General features: G+C 42.9%; 1 protein-coding gene across 2 annotated transcripts in view; it reads right to left on the reverse strand.

Moving 5' to 3' along the window:
* Nucleotides 1–10,253: 10,253 nt before the first annotated feature.
* Nucleotides 10,254–26,342, reverse strand: part of LOC122799248 — a 1,077,360-nt gene continuing 1,061,271 nt past the window's right edge. For both annotated transcript variants that reach the window (XM_044068189.1, XM_044068190.1), the window contains one exon: nt 10,254–15,256. In XM_044068189.1, the coding sequence (XP_043924124.1) occupies nt 13,910–15,256 (1,347 nt within the window). In that variant the 3' untranslated portion in view covers nt 10,254–13,909. The remainder of the gene's footprint in view (nt 15,257–26,342) is intronic.

Raw genomic sequence — 26,342 nt, forward strand, 5'->3', positions numbered from 1 at the left:
TTGCTGATGGTAAAGGTCCTGCATAATCAATCTGTACAGCATACTGAGTCCCATCTGCCGCTTTTACCCTGTGCAACTGTGGCTTTTTAACACCTGCATTTGTCTATAGACAAATCAAGCATTCCTTCTGTACTGTTTTACATGTCTTTAAGTTTGGATTTCAGTATTTTTCTTTAATCACCTGCCATCATTTTTCTGTTCCCACAAGCCCTAATATTTGGTGACTATACTTAATTAGCTGTTTAACCAGGTCACTTGATACATACAGCAATTTAAGGCCCAAAGGGGTCAGGAAAACAAAAAATTCCTCCCCACTGGTGCTTTCTTTAACACACCTTGACAATTTTTCAGGAAGTCTCTTTTGTCTCTGGATTTTACCTAAATCTTCCTGCATATCCTGCTGTTCTTGTATTATCCTGATGCATATTGTCTGTAAGTCCCCCGGAGAGTCCTCAGGGTATAGAACATCTCCCTTTTATGCAGCTTCCTTTGCTTTGGCATCTGCCAAGGCATTACTTTGCTCTTCGGCGGAATTGCTACGTTAATGTGGTTTTACCTTAAGGATGGTAAACTGACCCTGAAATTGATTTTGTTACTATATTCCAAATTTCCTTTAACACTATTGCATGCTTCAAGGTTTTCCCACACTGTCCACAAATCCTCTCCTTGCCCATGTTGTCATGTGCAGATGCAGGGAATTGACTAGACAGGCAATGTCATGTTAACTGGATTATAATGCTGGATATAATACGCGCTAAGACATATTCCTGTTTTGGACAAAAATTCTGTTGGAATAGACACCATTTTCTGGAAAAAGTTTTATCAGCAGGAATGTGCATGGTGAAAACAGGATTTTGACAGACTATAAAAGAAGAGACTTTGTCCTAACATGTAACCCAGTAGATTTTTACGACTGATGGGTTTTTGTCAGTGGTCACTACTGAAAATCCTGCCCAGTATTTTCCGTCTTTCCAAACTCTAGCTCCATCTACACATACCACAGGCAAATTATGATTCTAATCCACCCCTAGTGGTGAAGTTTCCAGATTTTCTAAACTGTACATGCAGTCATGCTCCTGCCTTCATAGCTCTAAAAATTAGACAACAGTATCTGTCTCCTAGCTGTATTTGTATATGGTTTGTGCTAAATGTGGTAATCTATTTTGCAAAAACAGTCTGACTGACTCCTTCAGTGATTTTATTCATTTCTGTCAGATTGAGCAGAGTTTTAATAGCTTGGTGTGTGGTTTGTTCTATTATCTTTGAGAACACTGTTAGATATTCCATTTGATTAATACCCCAACAGATATCCAAGAGTTTTTGGATACATGGATGGTATTCCTTTTCAACATGTGTCATTTTCCTGCTACAAAATGTAATAGGACATAAAATCTTTTCCATACCTTCTGTATTACTACGTGGCCAGGATTGTAAAAGAACTGCAAAAATAGTTTATTTTCCTGCTGCTGTCTGCAACACAAAAGGTTGTCCTGTTGCTGGTGCTATGAGCTCTGTAGCCATAGCTAGTTTTTCAACCTTAAGACGCTTTAAGACTTCTTCTTCAACCTGACCCAGTTTTAAACAGGGTTGTGCCTTCTGATCTGTTAACATTTAGTATGGAGGCACAGCAGCAGCAGCAGCTGCATAATTCTCTATAACTTCCCTATTGCAGTTCATAATTCCTAAGAATTTATGAAGGTCTGGGATAGCCAAGGGTTTGGGTAACTCCAAAATTCCCTTAACCCATTTTTTACATGGTGAGCTACTGCTTGGTTTAATTATTGTTCCCAGGAATTTAACTTCCTGAAACATGAACTGGATTTTATCTTTATTAATTTTGAATCCTGCTTCTTGAAGGGTTTTAAGAAGCTGCTTGAGTTTTCCTAAATGTTCTTCCACAGTTTCAGACTGAATTATGATCTCATCAATGTGGTGTATGACACTATCATACAATTCTAAAACTTGCAGGATGTTCCCAACTGTTTGGTGGAAGGCTACCAGTCTGTTTTGGAAACCTTGAGGTAATCGGGTCATACCACATCATTGACTGTTAAAGGTAAATGCAAACCTTGCCATTCCTTTTTCTGTAATGACACTGCAAAAAATCCATTTGCTAGGTCTATTACTGTGAACCATTTACTCTCTGGTTTAATTCTGGCAGCCAGTTCTGGTACACCTGGAATGAGATGTGCACAAGGTGTGGCATATATATATTTATATATATATTTACCTTGTGTAAATTAATTATCAACCTATAGCTCCCATCTTTCTTTTTAACTGGTCAAATAGGCAAATTAGTCAGGCTATGCCCCCTTCTGTATGATTCCAGCTTGTTCCCATTCATCAATGCACTTCGCCATATCCTCTTCAGCTTCTTTTGGTATTGGATATTGTTTCTGAAAAGGCAGAATGTAAGCATTTGGGCTACCAACACTTACTGGGACCGCTAATCTCAGACAATCATTTTTTGATTTATCTCATAATGGCTCAAACTGTACTCTAACACTATCCTAGATTTCCTGTATTTCTACCGTATTTTGATCCAGTTTACTAGACGCTTTTGTGTATGTCTATGTCTATCATTAAACATGGAAAAAATTATTTTACTTTCCTCCCCCATGGAAGTCCACAAAACTCTTTTTGTGAAATCTATGACATTTCCTAGCTGATCTATGATATCCATGCCAATGATAGTTTTGATGGCTTACCATTTGCTTGAAATTGTATTTGTACTGGTGTCCTACCAACAGCCAAGCAAGTGCTGCCATCAAATCCTGAAACACAAGACTTTTTTTTTAAGGCTCTACTGTCAGATGTCTGTTACTGAGACTACTGCCCCAGTATCAATTAAAACATCTTTCCATATGGTCCCCTCCACCCAGGTGTCAGCCAGCAGACGGCTGTGTCTTCCTGCTTAAAATTTGACAGGAAATTCACCTGTGTAGGGGGTCACACTCCTATTCTGAACAGTCTTGATCCTGGTCAAAGGACCTAGGGATGTCCTGAGCTAGGCACACACTATGTTCAGTGTTTGCCTGGTCATCAGCATCATCATTGTCTACAGTGTATTTAAGACTCTCAATTTCCTAACTTATTGCTCATCTCTCATCGTGCTCAGGATTGTATTGTGCCATTTACCTAGTCAAATGAGCTTTCACCTGACCCAGATACTTATAGACCTAAAGGATGCACAAGGAAATCCACCTAGTGATAGTGACCTTAGAGATAGGTTTACCCAAAAAGGGTTTAGAGAAGGACACAAACAATTAATCAGATTAATTAAATGTTCTAAATAAACTCGTACCTGTCTAGCAACATCCAACAAGTGGAGTCTGTATTCCATTTTGTTAGCAAAATTTGGAAAGAAAACGGGTAAATTAATGGTTTGATTGATATTAACTTGTGATGCCACCTTTGGAAGAAAGGATGGATTGGTACGAAGGGAAACCCTGTCCTTATGGAAAATCATATAAGGAACTTTAATAGACAACGCTTGCAGTTCCGCAACCCTTTTAGCAGAGGTGATAGCCACAAGAAACACTGTTTTACAAAACAAAAACCTAAGATCCATGGTTGCTGCAGGTTCAAATGGTGGAGTGACCAAAACTTGAAGGGTCTAAACTCCGGTGAGAAGCCCAGAAGGAAAAACATTTCCATTTGCTATGGTAAATCTTCCTGGTGGGAGATTTATGAGCTGCCACCAGAATAGACCTGACTGAAGAGGATAATCCAGGAGTCCTAGCAATTAGGAGAATGGGAGCAGCCAAGACGTGAGCTTCAAACTGTCCAGGCTCAGATGAGGAACCCCCGAGGGGTGTGAAATAAGATCCTGACTGGGATCCAAGATGGAGCCAGAAGATGAGACCAAAGGAAGGGAAACCATACCTGGCGAAGCCAAAATGGGGCAATGAGGATCACTTTGCTCTCCAGTCGACAAGTTTTCTGTAGAAACCTCGGAATAAGAGGTACTGGAGGGTAGGCATGCAGAAGCCCAGGAGGTCAAGCATGGACTAGAGCATCTCTGGGGGACTCCCCCTGCTGGGAATTCAGAGCGAAGAACTTGCTGCATTTCGCATTGGAAGGAGATGCGAAGAGATCATAGCAAGGCTGACCCCACTCCTGAATGATCTGCTCTGCTACTGAAGGATTCAGGGACCACTCATAAGGCATCAGTATAGTCCGACTTAACCTGTCAGCCAGGATGTTGGACCATCCCAGAATGCGCGTTGCTATCAGAAAGCGACCGGTGGAGATCGCCCATTCCCAAACTCTCATGGCCTTGCAACAAAGGAGGTAAGATCTGGTGCCTCCCTGTTTGTTGATACCACACCACCAACATGCTGTCTGACTGAATTGCAATGGTTCCCAGAGGAAGAAAGGCATGAAGGGCCTGCAACGCCAAAAGAACCATCCTCATCTCCAGAACGTTTATATGCAAACTGGTCTCGACAGGGGACACAGGCCTTGGACTGTCCTGCCCAAACAATGCCCCCGCCACCCAAGTTGGGAGGCATCCGTGGTCACTGTGGCTTGGACAGGGGCTGGAACAAAAGGCCATCCTTCCAGGATTTCCAGAGAGTACATCCGCCAAAGAAGGGATGGCCTGCAGACTCGACTGAGGTGTACTGGATATGATAATGGAAGATCCAACAGGGACCACTGCACCACTAGAAGTCCACTGTAGTACTCACATGTGTAACTGGGCACACAGAAGAAGCGCTATGGTCACTGTCATAGAACCTAGGGCCCTCAAAACCGATTCTGCCAAGGGGAAGGTGAGAACAGTAGATCAGGAAAACATGCATCCTCAGGTTTCGAACTCTTTCTGTGGTCGGGAAGATTTTGCATTGTAGTGTGTCTATCTATGCTCCATTGTAGTCTGTCACAAGAACAGAATCCAGAAGCAATTTGGATGTGTTGACTGTAATTCCCTAGTGAAGTGCAAGCTTTAGGAAATAATCCCTGGTTTGACAAAATAGATGCCTGATGGGAGCAGTGAGAAGCCAATCGTCCAGGTACGGGTAGACCTGAATCCCCTGAAGCCTCAGGTGAGCTGTTACTACTGCCATTACTTTGGTGAACACCCTGGGGGTTGTGGTGAGACCAAAGGGTAGGACTCGAAACTGGTAATGATTGACTCCTAGCCAGAAGCGAAGGAACCTTGTGGAGCTTCTGTGCATCTTTATGTGACAGTAGGCATCCTGCAGTTCTAACAAGCACATCCAGTCGCTCACTTGAAGGTACGGCATAATAGACTGTAAGATGACCATCCGGAATTTTTATTTGCCAACTGACAGGTTCAGGGTAGATAGGTCCAGAATGGGCCTTAAGTCCCCACGTTTTCTTTGGCACCAAAAAGAACCTGGAGTAGATGCCCGAGCCGTTCTGATCTGGGGGCATGGGTTTGATGGCTCGTTTTTCTAGCAGCTTGGAAATTTCCAGTGCCGCTGCCTCCCTTTGCATGGGCGGGATGTCCGGGAGGTGTTTGAGAGGTTTGGGAGTAACCACAGAAGGGATTGAGTATCCTCTGGATATAATCTGAAGCACCCAGCGGTCTGATGTAAAGGACTCCCATGCCGCTAGGTGCAACAACAATCGACCCCCGACTGCCTCCAGAGTAGAGCAGTCGGGCAACCCCTCAGGGTTGCTGCCCGGGCCTGTCCGAGAATGGTTCTCCAGACCCAAAATTCCTCTGACCCCCCTCTGCCTCTGGGCCGGCGTCTATCCTGTCCCCCTCTGTCTCTGGGGGAAGAAGAGCCTTGAGTATTCTGGAAATACTGAGACTTCCGGAACCACATCATCTTTTGCCCTTGTTGATTCCGGGAAAAGGTTCTTTGAGGGTTCAAGAAGCAGATCCCGACAGCAGACAGTGTCTTCCCATCTTTCTCACTCTGGACCAAGGTCTCTTTGACAGTCTTACCAAAAAGGGTAGAGCCGTCGTAAGGGGCATTGGCAAAAGATGCCTTGAAAGGTTCCAAGAACTGACATAATCTGAGCCAGGCGTTCTGCCTCACGGACACACCAGACCCAGTTGCCATAGCCGCTCCTTCAGTAACATGTGAAAGGAGTTGCGTGGACGTGTTGGAAACTGCTTTTAAAGTGGCCATCATCGTGGAGAACATGTCTCTGTCCTCCTGCAACATGGACTTAGGGGGAGACTCAGCCAGTTCCTTGACCAGGTCGCACTGTAGTCTAGTAATGTGGGCCAAGGTAGTTCAGCGCCCTGATGGAAAAGGTCACTGACGCATACACCTGCTTCCTTAAGAAGTCCATCATCCTAGACTCTCGGTCAGGGGGATGAACCGAGGAACTCTCCTGGGCAAGTTCCTTTTTATTGGCTGCTGCTACCACTATAGCGTCAACAGGGGAGCCTTTGTTCCATGCTGGTCTATCTAAGGGTGGACTCAAGATTTTGTCTGGATGTTTCGGGACTGGTTTCATGGAGTCCAGCTCCTTCCAGTCCTGCAAGGTGACCAGGTCCACCAGGGGATCTGCAGGAGGGAACACCCAGAAAGTAGATGGTCCCCTGCCGAAAGCCTCCAGGAACACGGATTCATCAGAGGAAGGTTTGGGGTCGGACCAACCTCCCCGCTGGCATAGGATTTCCATGATGTCTCCGAAGGAGACATCCTCGGGAGGTGATCTGGGGGAATCCTCCCCATCATCCAAATCCGTGTCCTCAGTGAGGGACTCGGGGGGAGTACAAGTGCCTCCTTTTACACGTATGCTTGAGAGGCACATCTCCCATGGGGCTCTCCAGGGGGAACTCATAAGCCACTTGTTCCTTAGGGGGGAACCGCCTGGAGTTCCTCGAGCACAGGCTGTCCCTCTGGTAAAATGATGGAATTCATAGACAAAGCCAAGTGAGTCAGGGCGGAGTCCGAGGAAATAGTCAAAGGTCTCGATCCAGTGGAGAGAACCCTTTTTACCACGTCAAACCCCCAAGGGAGAACGAGTCTCCTGGGTCACCGTTAAGAAAACTACTCTCCGAGATCCGACGTGAGAATCGGAGCTGGGCCCGAAGTGGAAGGAGCTCCTAGAGGGGGAACTTGGCCCGACGATGTTGGAGCCGATGTTAAAAGTTCCAGTCCCTTGGATCCAACACCCAGGCTCCAGCTCCGAGAGCCACTCGGATCCGAACTGGTTGGATCCGATATGCTCCAGGAAGCTGCCGGCGTCAATGAGACAGGTACCGTTGGCGGCGACCCCCCCCTGACTCAATGATCCTCGGATCCAAGTACTCCAAACCCGGACGACAGATCAGAGAAGGAGAAATTGGTGTGAAGAAAGGAAGAGAGCTCCCCCTCCAGAGGGAGAGGGGGGTGGCAAGACTCCCATCAGGATCTGAGTACGAATGAACCTCCTCATCATTTTATCCATGTCGACTTCCGATAAGCTTTGGGTGGACCTCGATGAGGCCATGGACTCTGACCTGGTGGGTCGAGGAACCGAGGCCCTAGATAGTGGTAGTGGCTCCTCCGGCTCCGGGGAAAATTTCAGAGATTGGAGCCAAGGGAAGTCACAGATCCTAGATTGACTCTTGGTGGGAGCAGAAGTAGAAAGGTCTGGAACCTCATGTTTTTATGGCTTGTGCTCTCTCTCCTTCTCTCTGCCTCTTCTGTGCTCCACTTCCACAGGTTTAGAAACGGGAGGTTGAGTCCCAGCCTGGGAGGGAGGAGAAGCAAGGACAAGAGAGGAAGGAGAGGCGGCAACAGCAGCTGCTGTGACCAAAGCAGTGGAAGAGCCAAGCGCCTCAGTAGTGGGTAGAAGGTCTTTCCAGGCCAACTTAGCCCATCTAGCCTTAATAGCGAGTGGGTTAAAACCCACAAAAATGGTACAGTCTGTACTTAAAAGTGCTACACCCAAGCACATAACGCAAAGAGTGTGGCCATTGGCTGGTGACAATTTGTGGCCACACTCAGTGCACCTCTTAAAGACTGGCTTGGGGTCAGCCATGTCTCTTGCAGCAAAAGAAATAGCACACACAACAAGAGAAGGAAAAACAGAAAAAACAAACCATTTCCTACTCAGACCCACTCACCACACACTCAAAGGCAAACAGAACGCTGAGGGGGAGGGGAAATAATACACTCCAACTAACTAACACAGAAAAACTACAGAGAATTCCCTAAAACACGATGCACCAATGAGGGGAGGAGGAGAGGGAACCTACACTAACACTTAACCAACTATGAAAAACTGCTTACTTATCAAATAACCCAACTCACAAACTCGGAGCTCAGGATTATGATGCTTCTGGCAAGTCGTGGCAAATGAGATCTGGGGGTTGGAAGGTAGTGGAGGTGTATTATGGGTAAGGGGAGGAGCTTGGAGCAGATGCTAGCGAACTTGCCGGCTCGGATCTGATACGGATCTGGCACCCACAGGTTGAAGATCAAATGAGGTAAACTACTTTAGATCAGGTAATCGCTTTATTAGTCTGTTTCCTCAAAACAGGCAGTGCAGATGCCGTTCGAGAACAATTCTTTAGATCATCTCCCCATCTACTCTGTCCTCTACCTTTGCCTACTACTTGCACTTCCTCCTCTCCTTCCAAACTAAAAATGTGATGAGTGAACAAATTTCTATCATCACCAATTATTTCCCACGCATAAGCTTTTGAACTACTTCCTCTAATGTTGTTGAGCCTTCCTCGTGTATGCATTTAATATCCCCAGGGACCCCTTCTACCAGTTTCAAAAAATAGTGTATTAACTGCTTTTGAGTCCCTGACCCTGCAATTTGATTGTCTGATTTGCCATAAACTATCTGAAAGGATAATTTAAAATGTTCGGCCTGTTCAACTAGTTTATATGAAATGGTAATTTTAAAATGATCTAGTAGTCTGGTAGTCAAATGTTGTCCTTGTGTAGCTGTATAAGAACAGCTGCCATTCAGTCTGTCTTTGTATCTGTGCAACATTTTCTCACCAGAATAAAAGACTTGTAACACTTAGGAATGAAAGCAAAGAATCATCTATGCAGAATCACTCCAAGTAGATCCTGCCGTATATGCCACCCATTCTTCAACAGTTAACATATTATAAAGCATCCCTTTTTTGTCATTCCAATGTGGAAGACTAACAATTGGGAGTTCTGATAAATATCAGCTGAAGTACCCCCTGTGGAAGGGACATTTGATCCCTGTCTGATGACATTAATGTCAGACCTCTTTTTATAGGTTTCTAGCAGTGCTTCTAAAGAATAAATGTGTTGTTTAAGATCAGTAATTCCTGAATTGCCTGATGAAATTCAGTTTTTAATTGTTGAATGTAATCTTTGGCAGTAATCTGTGATTTCTGAATTGCCTGTACAGCCTGAAAAGCAGTATGCAACATGTGTAATGCATTTTCAGAAAATTCTTTGACTAAAGCTTCCTGCCACTTTAAACCTTGCTGGCACAGGTCATTAGTTTCTATAAGCTGTTTATCTTTTTCAGAGGTACTATCTTCACTATCATGCATGGCATTCTATGTCTGAATATAAGACTGAAAGGCTGTTATAAAACCTGTAAAATATTTTGCTTAGAAATATGCAATAAAGTCACCCAAGACTTTTAACAGTCTGGTGACAGACATTACAAGTAGAGCATTAGAGCTGTTATTCTGAAGCAAAACTGGATACATCTTATGAAAATCCTGTTGGCATTATTGTAAACTGGCTGTGACGCTAATGTTTTATGACAAGAAAAACATAACTGGATATTTGCTATCACACAAAAACATCTTTCAGTCAATGGTCTATGTTTAAACAAATACTGATCATATACAATAATCCAATTACAAAGACATGCTTTGTCAAATTTTACATTTCCAAAAAGACCTGTTTCACATTTAGCAACAGAGATACTGGATTCAAACCATTTTTTCAACAAATGCCAGACCCTATCTGGATTATCATACATATCTATCTAAACTGAATGAGGGTATTTTAAACTAAGGTCCTTAATGGCATCAATGTTATGACTAAACAAGACGCTTACTGCAATCAAACAACAAAAAGCAGGTGATCAGGCTGTCTTCAATGAAAGTGCTGGCAGACCCCTCTTCAGACGAACTGACAGTGAAACGTGCCTGAGCAGATGCAGAAATGATATAGAGTTCACCACAGGTGAAGGAGGCAACTGGAACTGCTCAGCTCTTCTCTCCGACAGGAACAAGAGAGTTGGCACCAATGAAACTAAACTTAATTGCTGGAACAGTGATATATAAAAAAGCAGATTCTAGAAGCAAATAGACTCACTCTGTACAGCTGTTTTCATATAAACTGCATTTATTAGATTACAGCCAAGCAATTACTCTGTCAAGATATATCAATTCTTCATAACGTGGCCTGATATAAGTCTATGCTTCCAAGGACTGTCTCGCACCGATGATCAATGCACGCTTGATCAAGATGGCTCTGCTGATGCTAGAAAGTCTCTTCATTTATAGTCTCTTCAAAATCCTGTTTTCACCTTGCACATTCCTTCTAATAACGCTTTTTTCCAGAGAATGCTGTCTATTCCAATTTTTGTCCAAAACAGGCACCATCTGTTTGGTGCCTCTAGTAACAGTCAAAGTCAGGATGCCAGGTTTTACTTTTCTAGCCCACAACTAAGTATTATTTATATGATTTACATTCTTGTTTACACACTTACGCTGACCTGTAGAGCAATGAACATGCAAACTGTACAAGAAAAAAAGAGTGCACCAAAAAATGAACATACAAACTGTCACGTAGCTTTGCATATGCCACAGTCTTACAATGTGGGGAAGGTTACTTTAGTTTATTACAGTCTCTATCAACAACATTTGCCTTTTCCCATTGTAAGATGCAAAAGACACTAGAATCAGCCCAGGTTTCATGTACATCACTCAGACTCCATTAATGAAAACCACAGGGCCAAATTCTACACTCAGTGAGTCTTTGAAAAACTGAGACTCATCTACCACTTTATTTTTGACATAGTCGAACTAATCCATGTTTAACTCGCATTCCAAAATGCCAACAATTCTCTAATTAACCATTTTCATTATATTCTCCTTAGCTATGAGATTCTGTTCCATTTGATCTGACTGCTTAACCATTACTTCCATTTTCTTTGCAAATTACATCTAGTGTTTAATAGCTTCTCAATGCAAATGTAAGTTTTTCTCTTAATTCCCAACAACCACTATCAAACATTTAAAGAACACATCAAATAAGCCTGTCAAATTCCAGAGTTTGACATTTATCACCTCCAAGCTATTCATTATCTCATTAACTTCCAGTCAACACCTGTTTGTGCTCTGTCATTTCAGGAAGACAAGTCTCACAGCCATAAGAATACAATGAAATTATATTATTTTCCCCCATTACTGCAAATTTTCAACAAATTTTTCTCTTTCCTTTAACTCTATTAAATAAACAACAGTTTTACACATATTTAGACCAAAACCTGTGTCAAATAAACTGCTATTATTTTTTTTTCAGCAGTTTTAAAGACATAGGTCTATGGAAATATTGAAGGAGGCACTCATCTACCAGTACCATATATGCACTTAGATGTGCAAACTCTTTTTGACTGAAAGTAAGGCACAGTACCCCAGGGTGCAAAGTTGGCCTTAGGCACAGGCCAACTAGGCGGCCGCCTAGGGCACCACTCTAGCATGGGACCTTTTCCAGAATTTATTTGGTGTAGGTAGCTCAAGATGGGGGCACCCGGTGGTGTGGGGGTGCCGTGGAGTCCTTTTAACTAGGGCACCAGTTGACCTAAGGCCACTCCTGCCAGGGTTAATTGGTCACAGAGTAATATACAGCAGAAAAGAAGCATTTTTTGACCAGAGCATTTTAATGATGAGAAATTTAATAGTAAAAACAAAAATGGATGTCTACGCTCAGAAAAATGCAAGTTATGCAATCACTATCGCTGTTCTGATCTGCAAAATGCCTCCTTTATGGTCCAATTATTTAAATACAAAAAGACATGGCAGAGTCCCCAATAAAACATAGATACACACAGCATGAAGTGGTTACTGGAAAAGGTACAAGAGAAGGGGAAGAACAGCAGCCCTTTTAAAGAACAGAAAAGGCCAAAGGAACAAAGGAAAATAATCCTCCTTGCACTAAACTGAAGAACTACATGATTGTTCAAAGTCTCATACTCCATAGTCTGTGTGTAAAAGTACAGGCAACTTTTAATGAAAGTGAATAAAAATATACAGACTGCAGAATGAGACAGGAAAAGGTGCAGACTACAAAATCACTATGATATGGAAGAGATCAAAATGTGTGGGGGCTCTTTTGCTGTAATAAAGCAACTCAGTAGAGGAATAATAAAAAAAAGTATACAAAATTCAGAACTTTCAGGCTCTTTCCCTCTGAAGAGAATGAACTGGTCTGCAGGACTTCTGTGATTGAGGTTTGATGATAGTCAGAGGAAGGATAGCGGCAAAAAGAAAAGATTTTTTGCCACTGCTATATGCTGTTAATCAGCCCCACTGAAGCCAGTTGGCCAATTTGTTTTCCTCTTCACCAAAGGGGATGATTAGAAAGGAGGGGTTATCATTTAGGTAACCATTGCAGTATTTTGAATTCTGACACTTTTTGGGTCCCAAAACCCACTGCTTATATCTCAAATCAGTCCAGAATTTGGTGTGGAATGGGTGTGTCAGGGAGGGCAGATGATGTAACCCCCCCAAGGCTGCCCTACCCCTCTCAAAGCCAGTACTTCTATAAGATATTTGATCTCTAGTGGGGATTCCAACTCAAGCACGAGCACCTAGACATGCTCCCTATCCCCCAAACCCAAAAAACAGGCAAGCCATTAAAGCCACATCAACTCCAAAAGGCATCCAAACTGTTATTTAAAGGTTTGTCACCTGGGTCATAGTTTTATTCCTGTATGCCACTGGTGTTGGCTAGGAGCAATAAAGAAATCATAAAAACACATGACAATGCTGCCAGAGTATTCTACTGCACTACTCAGAGATGAGTAGCAACTGCCAGACTATACTGCTGCACTACTTTGAAGAAGAATATCAGGCTTGCTATACAAAGCCTGTCTTAGAACTACACAGTAACACAAGTAACTAGGGAGTGGAGAAGGGAATGAGTTGTTGGGGCAAGTGCTGATGGTGTGGGCATGCAGTACTGGCATTCAAAAATTGAATGCCAATATTGCATTTGTCTAACACTGAAGCACTTGGTGTGTAGAAATGTAATGCTAGCAAGCCACTTGTTAAATTTGTAGCAAGCAGTTTAATACAGTTCAGAGATCCTCATCTCTGAGCTGGGGGGGGGGGGTGCACAGGGTAGAGATAACCTACCTACTGTCCTGCACAGTAATACTTGTTTATTTGCTGTGTACTCACCATTCACTACCCCCAGTAAGAAACTGTGCGCTTTAATTCACTCAAGTTCATTTAGCTTACATTACTGCATTTTGGGGAGCACCAGCTTTAGCAGAGCAGCAACCCCTCCCTTTCGTGTCCTCAGAATGCTACCATCATGTTACATATTTCAACACAGCCAACGCAAATGAATATTATTTTAAATCTAGAGGAACAGATGCACCTACGCAAGCAACTATCTTTGAAAACATCACTACTGATTCGCTTTAGCAAAACAGGATATACATAAGTCTAAGGAATCAAGGCAGCTCATACAATGCACAGAAAATTCTAGAAAGGTCCTACATGTTCAGTAATAACCTATTGCCAATATGTCACTCATGCTGTTTTACAGCTAAAAAGGTACTGAAGCTACACTCTTTTGAACACACATTCCTGCATGCCCTAAGCTTGCGAATATTGCACCACTGTATAATCAGTACAAGCAGCTAGACACAGAATTCAGACATAAAATATTTTGCACTTCAAGACACAGGTGTAATATAAAGCAACACCACATGACTTGATGTAAAGGAATGTGGTCAAAGAGCTCCCATTTTAGGCCCTCACAAGTGCATGACTTGGTGCTTCATAATCAGATGGATCAAAAAACAAAAGCTGCTCCCCGAGTGTAAATAAGGTTTTTTTTAAATTGTCAATAAGCCTTTGTCTTCTTTGTTCAATAAGGACAACAGGACCAGAAAAAGCTAAAATCTGTTGTCCGTACTGTCTATCCCAAACAACTTCCAGTTTCTCTGGCCAGGACAGTCTTGCAGTAACTTCTGGTTCAGCATTGAAAAGTCGGCTAAAAGATTCACACTCTGCACAATTCCCATACTCCCATGTTGGCGGATATCGTATCTCTGTGGGTTCTGGGTTGAATTTTGTATTAGGAAAAAGTGTTATGCATTTTTCACAGGGCGGTTTTGGACTATAACGCTGGAGGGGATCATAAATAGGGAAAGAGCTATTGCCTTGTGGTGAGCTAGTTTCGCAAGGATCTGTCAGTGGCTCTTCTGAATTTGTGGCATCCATTTCATCCCTTAAAATTCCAGAATCACCAGTGGTATCCACTGCAGACTCTGACAGCATGCAGCCAGAATCAGTGGGACCAGATTCATTATATGAAGGGGCGGAATCAATTTTGTCATCTTCTTTACATTCTACAACCAACTTGCAAAAACTGCCATCCAGTTCCTCAGTTAAGGAGGTATTTCCTGTAGGTTCTACTGCAAGCACTTCTGCAGCAGAATCTGAATCATCAACATCTAACACCATGGAAGAAGTAAGAGAACCATTCACTGCATTTGAAGACTCCTCCAGTACTGAGTCTGAAAAACTAACTGCAGTTTTCTGCTCAGGGTTTTCCATGTCCATTGGTTCCTCATTATGCTGGCTTAAAGGCTCTACACCAGTGACCTCTGGTGACTCTTGCAGGACTGCTTGTAAACTACTACTAGTAGATTCAGCTGAAATAATAGATTCAGTTTCAATAGTTCCCTGAGAATCCATTACTTCAACTTCTGTCTGAAACATCTGAACGGCTGCAGAGTAAATAGATGGTGGAGGAAGAAGGTAGGGAATGTTGTTTCCATATATGGAAGCAGCACACACAGCTAAAGCAACATGTTTATTCCATGTCTCACAACACGATATATCGATCATTACCTCTCTTGATAACTTCCCTTTGCATGAGATTGAAGCACCAAAGTAATTCCTAGTTTTCTTTCTTGTTACATGTTCATCATAAAAATAACAATAGCTAATGACCCGGGAGGCAAAAGCAAAATCATTTCCACAAAGATGGGATTCTTTGGAGTTTTGTGGTATAAACATCTCTCTGTTCAGTTCCCATAAGCTGTCAAAGATGTCTTCTGCATGCTGGTCACCTATGCAGTGCACCACCTAGAAAAAGAGGAAAAAACATATTCAGAGTTAAGAAATAAAGCTATAATAAGTCATGCTTCTTCATTATAACAGCACCGGTTCTGCAGTACAACATATTTAACAATCTGTGTCCTACTGCTTAAGGGCTATACTACTAGTCTTCACTGACTAGTAGGTCATGTGTTTTACATGCAAGGATGCTATGCTGCAGTAAATTTCATCTTGGTGTATTGCATGGTACAAAACGGTGATGTATTTTCCAGTTTTTTTCTCCCCTTTTCATCACTGTGATGTGACAGTGGAATTGGTATATATAACTTTGGGGGAGTGGGGGCCTTGCTCCTACATCATGGGGTGCAGGGGGGGACTTGTCCCCTTGCAAAAAAAAAACTTTCTATTTTTTTTGACTTGCTGGTTTCGAAATAACATTTTTGGTAAACGGTGAGTCAATAAAGGTATATTCGACAACTTGTACATAAACCATACTTAACTATACTCTGGTAAACAAAATGGCTGTAAAATAGGACTAGTCAGTGCTGAATGTGGCATTACTGGATGCAAATTATACACATCAAATACGGATGCAAAGAGGTACATTCTCCAATGCAAATTGTTGAAAATGTCAACCACAACCCAGCATTCTGCCTGCATGCTCTGTTAAACATCCAGCAACATGAACAACTCCAAATGGTGCATAATCAAGCTTGTAAGATGGGTCACCAATGGAGGGGTGCTGCAACTAATTTTATAGCTGCAACATTTTCCCACCAGCACTATACTTACTGACTGCCTGTACTCTGCACCAAACCTGAGAAGATGCACACCATCAGATGTAAGTCATTTATCATAGTAGATGTGTAGAACCTACCATATGTTTGTGGTGGTAAAAAACATTTGCCTGTGGTCATATTTACTAACAGTTAGTCATCTGCGGCTGTCTGTATGCGAAAGCATGATTCAAATCCCAGAGTGTTTAATGTGTATCTAAAAATGTTCCTGGGGATGCTTTTATTCTATTCAGAGGTGACAATCACTTAAATACTACTTTTTTTCTACCCCTTCACTTCTTTCTAACCTCCTGTAATTCAATTACTTTGACAATGTAATATAAATACACTCAGTCTTGCAGCACTATATGGATTAAAGTAACTAGTGTCTTGCTTCGCTCCTTTTACTTTTCCTGTCAATACTTTATGTCTGCAAATTAAAACTAGTGCTGCTTTGTATCTACAGTGATTATTTCACCCAGGTGTGCCTGCAAGTGGTTAGTTTTAATCAAAGCACTACCTGGAAAACAAATATATGTATGTAAATAAAAAAATAAACATTACTGACTGTTTCACTCCAGCTACACAGGAGGTCCAGGATCTCAAGAGCTCATTTTAACATGTGTTGTGACAAAGGGAAATACTGCCAGCCCAACTATCTGGAATTTTGTAATGTAATGTCATTTGTGAATACTGATATGATTTATACACAAGTCTGTGTAAAGTACTGAGCTAAACTGAAACCACAGCATGCTCTGTTGGAACAGAACATGAATGTACCTGCACTATTGTGACTGTTTAGATGTATATGTTTAATGGAAACTGGAATACAGGAGGTTAATTTAAAAAAATTCAGAGAAAATAGTTAAAATTAAATTGTTTCATAACCATGTAATAAAAGAGATGTTCTCTCTCAGTTGCAGTGCAGTAGCAGACACAATGTCTACAGCTAGAAGTTTTTTGTATTGTCTTGAAAGAGAAGTAATTACTAGGTTTAAGATATAGAAGTGTTTTATTGTTTTATAACTTCCAGGAATTGCTAACATCTGAAAGCTATGTATTTTTCGCAGGAAGATGCTAAAATTCTGTTAGTTTCTGACAAAGGGGGTTTAGCTTGGTAAAATGAAGTCAGGTGACAAAAAGTGATGATATCCAAGCTAACTCAGTAATAATATTTGATATTACTTTAAGAACTCTCTCAGACAGAGACTGTGCATTTTGTATTTTGTCTTTGATCTAGAAACATCCACTCATCACCACCTTCTGCACTTGCCTTGCTGTAAGTAAGTTTTTAGGGCATAGTAACTCTTTTAGATTCAGATAGGAATATAGTAAAGTATAGCACAGATGTTTTCTTTATTTATTTGAGACTGTCCTGCAATGTTGTTTTAAATTTTCTGTGATTTTGAACTCTGATGTAACTGATTACTTACTGAGTATTGTCTTGTTCTTTTATTATTTATTATTAAATATATTTAAATATTTTAACTGGCGCTGGTCTGTTTAGAGATATTTAAGCTCTTAAGAGTACTTGCATATCTATATGGTGACACTGTACAGGTCACTCCTACATAGCCTTGCTCTTGGTCAGACTACCATTTAGATTTATAGTAACATTACACAGTAGGATTGGGCACCCTTTGTTCAGGGCCTTAAAGTAGCTGGTATGTAGTGACTCGTGGTAGTTGGAAATACCTTACAGTCTGACGAGAAGAGGGCATAGCTAGTAAACCTGTACCAGCCTTTCCCAGGTGTGTGTGTGTGTGTGTGTGTGTGTGTGTGTGTGTGTGTGTGTATAGTTGTATGTAAATCAAATCTTAAAGTGTGTCTGTCAGCTACTTGGGCAGGGGACACGAAGCAATGGCTGGGCAGAGAGGGTGCTGGAGGACTTAGCTTGGCCACCCAGCTGAGATCTCAACTCTACAGCTGTGCCAGTGGGGAGTCTTATGGGGATCTGGAGAAAGAGGGAGAAACCAGCCCCAGACTGACTGTGATCTCTGTGCGCTCTTAAGGGATATTGCACTTTACTGTGTGTGTACTTGTCATTCTCCTAGTGTGTACATTCCCCACGGTTGCCAGTGGTAAGGACTGAGGCTCCTTGACTGCTGGGACAGTGCAGGGGTGTCACATATTAATTGGTTGGCAGTGGTAGGATATCCACATCACCTATTAATTGGCTTGTAGTGGTGCGGATACTGAATTCCGGTAGCCTGTAAACAGTGGTCACTAAAGAAAGTGTTTCTACTCTCAATCAGCCACAAAGTGAACATTCAGAGTTTCATATCACAATTGTTTTAGTTTTTGTTAGCTTAGTTACTCAGGGAGAGCAGGCAAGCATGCCAGCAGAGGACTATGGCAAGCTGACAAGCAGCCAGTTGGCTGAGATGTGCCAGGCTAAAGGACTGGTGCATGCCAACCTGACTAAGGCAGAATTTATTGTAGTCCTGGGCACAGCTGCATTGCAGACCATCAATCAGGAGGACAATCGGGCTGGCCTTGGAGATGTACCACTTTCGGAAAATGGACAGTTCAACTTTTCCACAGAGGACTTAAAAATATGTACGGAGATAGAGAGACTTGAACTGGAGGCCAAGGATTTGGAAATAGAAGCAGCACAGAACCCACAACATCTGGAAGCTGAGGGGAATGAGAGGCAGAGGCAACATGAAAAGGAGATGCTGACTCTTCGCCAGGGTCATGGAGGTAATGGGGAAGGGAGTAACTGAACCCCAGAACCAACAAACTCTGTAAATGTCTTCCACAATTTACAGAGGGTGATAATTTCGATAGTTTCATTCATATGTTTGAAAGGGTATGTAAACAGTATAATGTTGACCAAGGGCTCTGGGTAAGGTTCCTGACCCCCTAACTTCATGGTAAAGCTGTAACTGTTATTTCTAAATTGTCTTATACTGATTGCTTAAATTATAATAATGTGAAGAATTGTCTTTTAGAATGTTTTAAGTTAACACCTGATGCTTACAGAAAAAAAAGTTTTGTGAGCATACACGCAAAGCAGATGAAAATATGTGTGAATATACTGGTAAACTAAGCATTTATTTTCACAGGTGGGTGAGTGGATGTCAGATCACCACTTCTTAAGAGCTGACAGACCTTTTGGTGATGGAATAAGCCCTTAGCACTTTGCCTGAGGACATGAGAATCTGCTTAGCTGATAGGCAATGCAATACTGCAGATGCATTGGGGGAAAAAGGGAGACCTATACCTAGCAGGCAGGGCATCACTGCACAGAAAAGGGATACTCAGTGCTGCTCATGGGTCTAAGGGAAACCATGGTGGGCAGCCTAGAATACCCCAACAGAGTCCGCCAGTAGCAAGAGAAGCCACTAGTCCAGGTACATGTCCAGGACCAAGGGTTAAATGTTTTAAATGCAACCAGTGGGTCCATGTAGCATACGGATTTCCATGGAGGCAAGGTGGGGAACAAAAGGTGGGAGAGCCAGTAGGTGGAATGACAGAATGCCAGCAATAAGTTGTCTCGAGACAACAAGGGTACCAAACTACCACAAAAGGTTGTATCCTATCTTAGTGAATGGGAAAGAGACCACTGCTAAGATAGACACAGCCTCTGACCTAACCATTGTAAAGCCTGCAATAGTTAAAGGCGAGCACTAATTGCTTGGGCAGCCTACTCCAGTCAGAGCTTTAAGAGGGACCCCATTCCAAATACCTCTGGCTATGGTTCACCTTGACTGGGACGGTTGAAAAAGAAGCCAGCAAGTAGGTGTGTTTGAGGATATTCCTGCAGATGTCCTGATAGGGAATGATTTTGATAATGCAGTACACTGTGTGCATGCAGTTACATGCAGTCAGGCTTGGAGACAAGCACGTGGGTCTGGTAGCCTGGGGGGGACCCAGACGGACTGCACACTTGCAGCCAGGACTGGTAAGGTAGTCACTTCAGGTAGGGAGATACCCTGTAGCAATGAGACTGAAGGTGATCCACTGCTGCTTGTGGTTACTGACATTCCCTTGGACAAAGTGACTGTAAGGGCAGAGGTGAGTAGTGCTAGTACCCAGGCTGACAGTGAGGCACCACTGTCAGAGGATACCAGGAGGGGAGCTGGGAAGAGTTCCAAAGGGAACTGAGATAGGCTCAGCTCTCAGACCCTACATTACAAGGCTTGAGGGAGGTAGCTAGTGAGGCACCTGCCCTATACTGCCTTTTTAGCTCATCATTCCAAAGACCAAAATTCCACTGTAACAGCTACAAACAAATGCAATCTGAGGGTCATAATGCTCAATGCTAGAAGTCTAAATCTCAAGATGCACTTGCTCAAAGCTCTCCTCAAAATGGAGAATGTCAACATCTGTGCTGTAACAGAGGCCTGGCTTAAAGAGGCAGAAAGCTCCCCTGCGCACCAAGGCTACAACTCAGACCATACCTTTTGGCCCCAGAATACGGCCAGAAGCTCCAAAGGCGGTGGTGTCTCCATATTCTTAAAGGATACCCACACCTCTAGACTGGTAGCCCAGCATAATGCATCTGAGATGTTTCAGGTACAACTAACACAGGGTAAGATGGCGATACAAGTCATAGCCTGCTACAGAACCCCAAACATGTCCCTAGACTCTCACTCCAAGTTCCTAAGCACCCTGGAATCTAACAAGGTCCATCCCAATACTGCCATACTGGGTGACTTCAACTACCCTTCCATCAACTGTGAAAACTATTCAAGTACCAATGTAGAGGTCCAACACTTTCTGGAATTTATCAATTCCAAAGTCCTGGACCAGCTCATTCTAACCCCCACTAGAGGAAGCAACATCCTCAACCTGGTTATCACCAACATGGGAGACCATTGCTCCACACCTATAGTCAATTCCTCCCTGGTTAAATCTGACCACAAACTGATCACCACAGAAATCTCCATCTCACCTACACCCCAGCTAAGGTGACCACCCTGAAAAATTTCTCTAAAGCTGACACTGGCCTCCTAAAAAACAGAGGTGGCTAACTTCTTGGCACCCATGCCAATGGAAAATAGCTGCATGACTGCCGAATCATACATCAATGCACTGTACGAACAAGTACACAAATGCATGGACCTTGCCATATCAAACAGAACTAAGACACTCTCCTCCAAAAAAAAAAAAAAAAGGAAGCCAATCTTGTGGTCCCCAACCTTCAATAAACTCTACAACAGAAGGAAGAAACTGTTGCAGAAAAAAAATGAAGTCACACGAATGGAAAACCTCCCTTATCGGTCTTAACAAAAAGCTGAGATCGCTTATCAAATCCTGTAAAGCCAGCTATGAAAGGAAAATTGCGGCTAACACCAAAAACAACTACAAAGCCTTCTATAGCTATATCAAAAACCTCAAAGGCAATACCCAGATTTGCTCCGAGTTATTGCACAATGGCACTTCCTATACTGAGCCAACAGATATAGCCAACATACTGGCCGACAGATTCAGTGCCAACTTTACCCCTCTCCCCCTGAAGGGCCCTATCACAATACCAGAAGAAAGCCTGGTATCCACCATTTCTGCGGCACAAGTAAAAGCTGCATTGTCCAAAGCTAGGAATACAGTGTCTATGGGACCTGATAATATCCATGGCTGCATCCTACATGAGCTACTAAATGAACTGGCACCATATCTGTGTGCCCTGTTCAATCACAGCCTTACCTCAGGCTATGTTCCTAATGAATGGCACACTGCTACAGTCATCCCGCTCCATAAAGGGGGAACAACTACAGACCCTGGGAACTATCGTCTCATTAGCCTGACGAGTCTGGTATGCAAAGCTATGGAGGGAATCATCATGGACCTGCTTAACAAAGAAATAGGCAATCTCCAAACTCTTGACCCCACACAATTTGGCTTTGTCAAGGGAAGATCTTGCCTGTTGAACCTGGTTGACTTCTTCGAGGCGGTCACCAAGGCTGTGGATGAGGGTAAGGCAGTGCATACAGCCTACCTCGACCTGGCCAAGGGCTTTGATACCATTCCCCACTCAAGTATCACCGATAAGCTCACCAAACTAGGCATCAATCTTTACATCACTAGGTGGTTTGCAAACTGACTCACAGACAGGACCCACAGAGTGAAAGCTGCTGATTCCAAGTCAGACTGTCGACTAGTCACAAGTGGAGTCCCACAGAGTTTGGTCCTGGGCCCTCTCCTGTTTGGCATCTATTTCTCAGACATCCAGGCCAACACAGAAGGACTCTGGCTGGCCAAGTTCACTGATGACTGCAAGCTAGGAGTCATTATCAACTCTCCAAGTGATGCACACATCCTACAAAAGGGCCTCTCTGAAGCCAATGACTGGTGTTGGAACCATGGTCTGAAGCTTAACACGAAAAAATGCATTACCATCCCCTTTGAAAAAACTCAGTTCCCACGAATTATCACGTTGATGGGAGCCCACTGAACACTGAAGGGGCCATAAGAGATCTGGACAGCCACCTCATCTTCGACCACCACATTGCCACTGTGGTCAGAAAGTCCTTCTACGTGGCACATCTTATAACCAAAGGTTTCCCATCCAGGAAGAAAAAGGTCATCATCATCCCTCTCTACTCATCCCTCATTAGACAAATCATCGAATATAACACCCCATTTGGCATGTACCTGACCAGACACCTACAACAGCTGGAGAGGCCACAAAAGTACCTCACAAAAAGGATACTAGGCCTTAAACACATGTCCTGCATGGACAGACTCAAGAAACTTCAGCTGTTCTCAGTTCCTTATCGTCTACTTAGAGGTGATTTTTGCTTGACCTACAAAGCCATGTCTGACCCAGCCCTACTTGAAATGCTACATCTAAAGAAATCCCAATCCCCCTGCCCCACAAGCTCCAGAGATCACAACCTCATTACCACAATTAACAGAACATGCCAGAGGGGCAGGTTCATCTCCCAAAGACTGCCCATACTCTGGAATAAGCTTCCAATTCATGTTAAACAGAGCACTTCGCTGGCCCTCCAAGAGAAATCTTGACGAGTGGATGGGTAACAGAAAGTTCACTCCAGGGATTATTCCAGTTGCCTTACTGGATAGGGACACTATGAACTAACATCGAGTGGCACGGAACCTGGGCAATTTTTCTGGGCTAGGCTTGGAAAGGCTCCAGGGAAACTTATGAGAGCAGACCCCTGAGGGAAGGCTGGAGGGTGAGAGAATAAAGCAGTTTGTAGTACCCACAGCATACCTTCTGGCACTTCTAGCCATAGCCCATGATATTCCCTTTGCAGGTACTATGGGCATGAAACATACAAAGAGACATTATGCAGGACTTTTATTGGCCTACGATTTCCAGAGACGTAACAGGGTACTGCAGGAGCTGTGAGCAGTGCCAAAAAGTAGGCAAGGCAGGAGACCAGGCAAAATCTCCTTTGATGCTTTTGTCTGTGACTGAGGAGCCATTTCAGAGGGTAACTATGGATATTCTGGGGCCTCTGAGTACCCCAAGTTCGACAGGGAAAAAATATATCCTAGTGTTAGTAGATTATGCTACAAGATACGCTGAGATGGTGATTTTCAGCAGGGTAGGTTTCCCAAAAGAAATACTAACTGATAGACTTGCCAGTTTCATGTCAGACCTACTGGCTTGTCTGTGGAAGCACTGTGGGGTGAAGCACCTAAAGACCAACCTCTACCATCCCCAAACTAATGGTTTTGTTGAGAGGTTAAATTCTACACTCTAGATGATGCTACAGCATTTGCAGACCAGTTTAACAGGAAGTGGTACAAATACCTGCCCCATCTGTTTGTTTGTTTACAGAGAGGTGGCCCAGAAATCCACATTTTTTTTTACCCTTTGAGTTACTGTATGGGTACAGGGTGAGGGAACTTCTAGATTTGATTAGAGATGAGTGGGAGGATGAGTCTGAATCCCACAAGGAGTCTGTTGTGGCATATGTCTTAAACCTCAGGATAAGGCTCAGGGAACTCATGGTCTTGGCCCAGGAGAACCTGGCAGAAGCCCAACAACAGAAAATGGTCTGGTATTACAAGAATGTTCGAACCAGAGAGTATGCTGTAGGGCAGCAGGTAATGGTTCTCATTCCTGTCAGACATAGCAAGCTGCAGACAGCGTGGCAAGAACCCTACAAAGTTGTAAGGAAATTCAGTGATGTTAACTACATGGTAGGGGCACAAACTGTACCATGTTAACATGAAGAAACCTTACAATGACAGGGAGGCCCTTGTGCTAAGTATTTACAGTACAAGGCAGGAGGAGTCTGACAGGGATCTATGGCTACAGGGAGCCAGCCAGCCAAATCCCAAATTAATATGGTGGAAGCTGGGATTGCAGGCATATGATAGGACAGTGGAGCACTGTAGTGGGGTCAGTAATGGCAAGGCAGCTGGAATCTCAAGACAGTGAATGGAGTAAAGTATTCCCACATAAGCCCAACGCTCTCAAGCAACGTTTTTTTAAGTGTCACTTGAAAAACTAGCCTGAGTTTTTTTTTTTTGGGGGGGGGGGGGGGGACAAAGGGAAATACTGCCAGCCCAGCTATCTGGAATTTTGTTAATATTGACATGATTTATACAGAAGTGTCTGTAACTTACTGATCTAAAATGTAACCACATCATGTCCTATTAGAAAAGAACAGGAATGTGCCTGCACTACTGGGACTGTTTAGATGTATATGTTTAATGGAAACTGGAACACAGGAGGTTAACTTAAAAAAATTCAGAGACAATAGTTGAAATTAAATTGTTTCATAACCACATAATAAAAGAGATGTTATCTCTCCGTTTCAGTGCAGCAGCAGACACAATGTCTAGAGCTAGAATTTTTTGTATTGCCTTGAAAGAGAAGTAATTGCCACGTTTACGATGTAGAAGTGTTTTGTTGTTTTATGACTTTTAGGATCTGTAAACATTTGAGAGATATGTATTTTTCACAGGGAGATGCTAAAATGCTGTTAGTTTCTGACAAAGGGGGTTTAGCTTGGGAACTGAAGTCAGCTAACCCAGCATTAATATTTGATATTAATTTAAGAAAACTCTGAGAGAGACAGAAAGAGACTGTGCATTTTTTATTTAGTCTTTGACCAAGAAACATCCACTCATCACCACCTTCTACACTTGCCTTCTAAGTTTTTAGGGCATAATAACTCTTTTAGATACTGAGTATTGTCTTGTTCTTTTATTATTTATTATTAAATATATTGAAACCTTTTAATTGTGGCTGGTCTGTTTAGAGATATTTAAGCTCTTAGTGTACTTGCATATCTATATGGTGTCACTGTACAGGCGACTCCTAAATAGCCTTGCTCTTGATCAGACTACCATTTGGATTTATAGTAACATTACACAGTAGGATTGGGCACCCTTTGTTAAGGGCCTTAAAGTAGATGGTAAGTAGTGGCTGGTGGCAGTTGGAACTATGTTATAGTCTGGGCAGAAGGGGGCATAGATAGTAAACCTATGCCAACCTTTCCCAGGAGTGTGTGTGTGTGTGTGTGTGTGTGTGTGTGTGTGTGGTTGTATATAAATCAAATCTCAAAGAGTGTGTGTGTCAACTACTTGGCCAGGGACACGAAGCACTGGTTGGACAGGGAGGGTGCTGTAGGTCTTAGCTTGGCCACTCAGCTGAGATCTCAACTCTATAGCTGTGCCAGTGGGGAGTTTTACTGGGGATCTGGAGAAAGAGGGAGAAACCAGCCCCAGACTGACAGTGATCTCTGTGTGCTCTTAATGGAAACTGCACTTTACTGTGCGTGTACTTGTCATCCTCCCAGTGTGTACGTTCCCCACTGTTGACAGTGGTGAGGATTGAGGCTCTTTGACTATTGGGCCAGTGCAGGGGTGTCACACGGGTAATAAGAGCTCATTTTAACACAGGTAATAAAGTTGAAGAAACTAAATTCTGGATGTTTTAGCAACCTCAAAGATATGGCTCAGACATGATATTTTCCTCTCCATGACTGCTGTCCAACTAACATAGCATTATGAGAGACATGCCATGTAGCAGAACAGGGAGTAGAGTTCTCCTGCTTGTAAAATGTCCCTTTCAAGTCTCAATCATTGCCATATGTCAAGAGAATAACCAAGGATCATAGTGGTTTGTGGTTGAGCTAACTACGAACAGGTGCACTAGCAGCTGCATATGTCTGTGTGCATGTGTGTATGTTTATACATAGATAATATCCTGTCAATTAATGAAAGAAGTCTATATCAAAGCATTCACGACATAACCTGTAAAACTACTTTGCTCTGCTTTAGAAACTATACGTTACCTGGCTAAACCCAGTTAATTCTAAGAACCTAACACGTATACTGGGCATTTACCACATTCCACTCAGTAGCTCGACACCCAAGCATGATTACACATCTGGTGACACAGCCAG

The sequence above is a fragment of the Protopterus annectens genome, chromosome 4.part0 (assembly GCF_019279795.1).
Source record: "Protopterus annectens isolate FY-2018-M chromosome 4.part0, PAN1.0, whole genome shotgun sequence".
Lineage (NCBI taxonomy): Eukaryota > Metazoa > Chordata > Ceratodontiformes > Protopteridae > Protopterus > Protopterus annectens.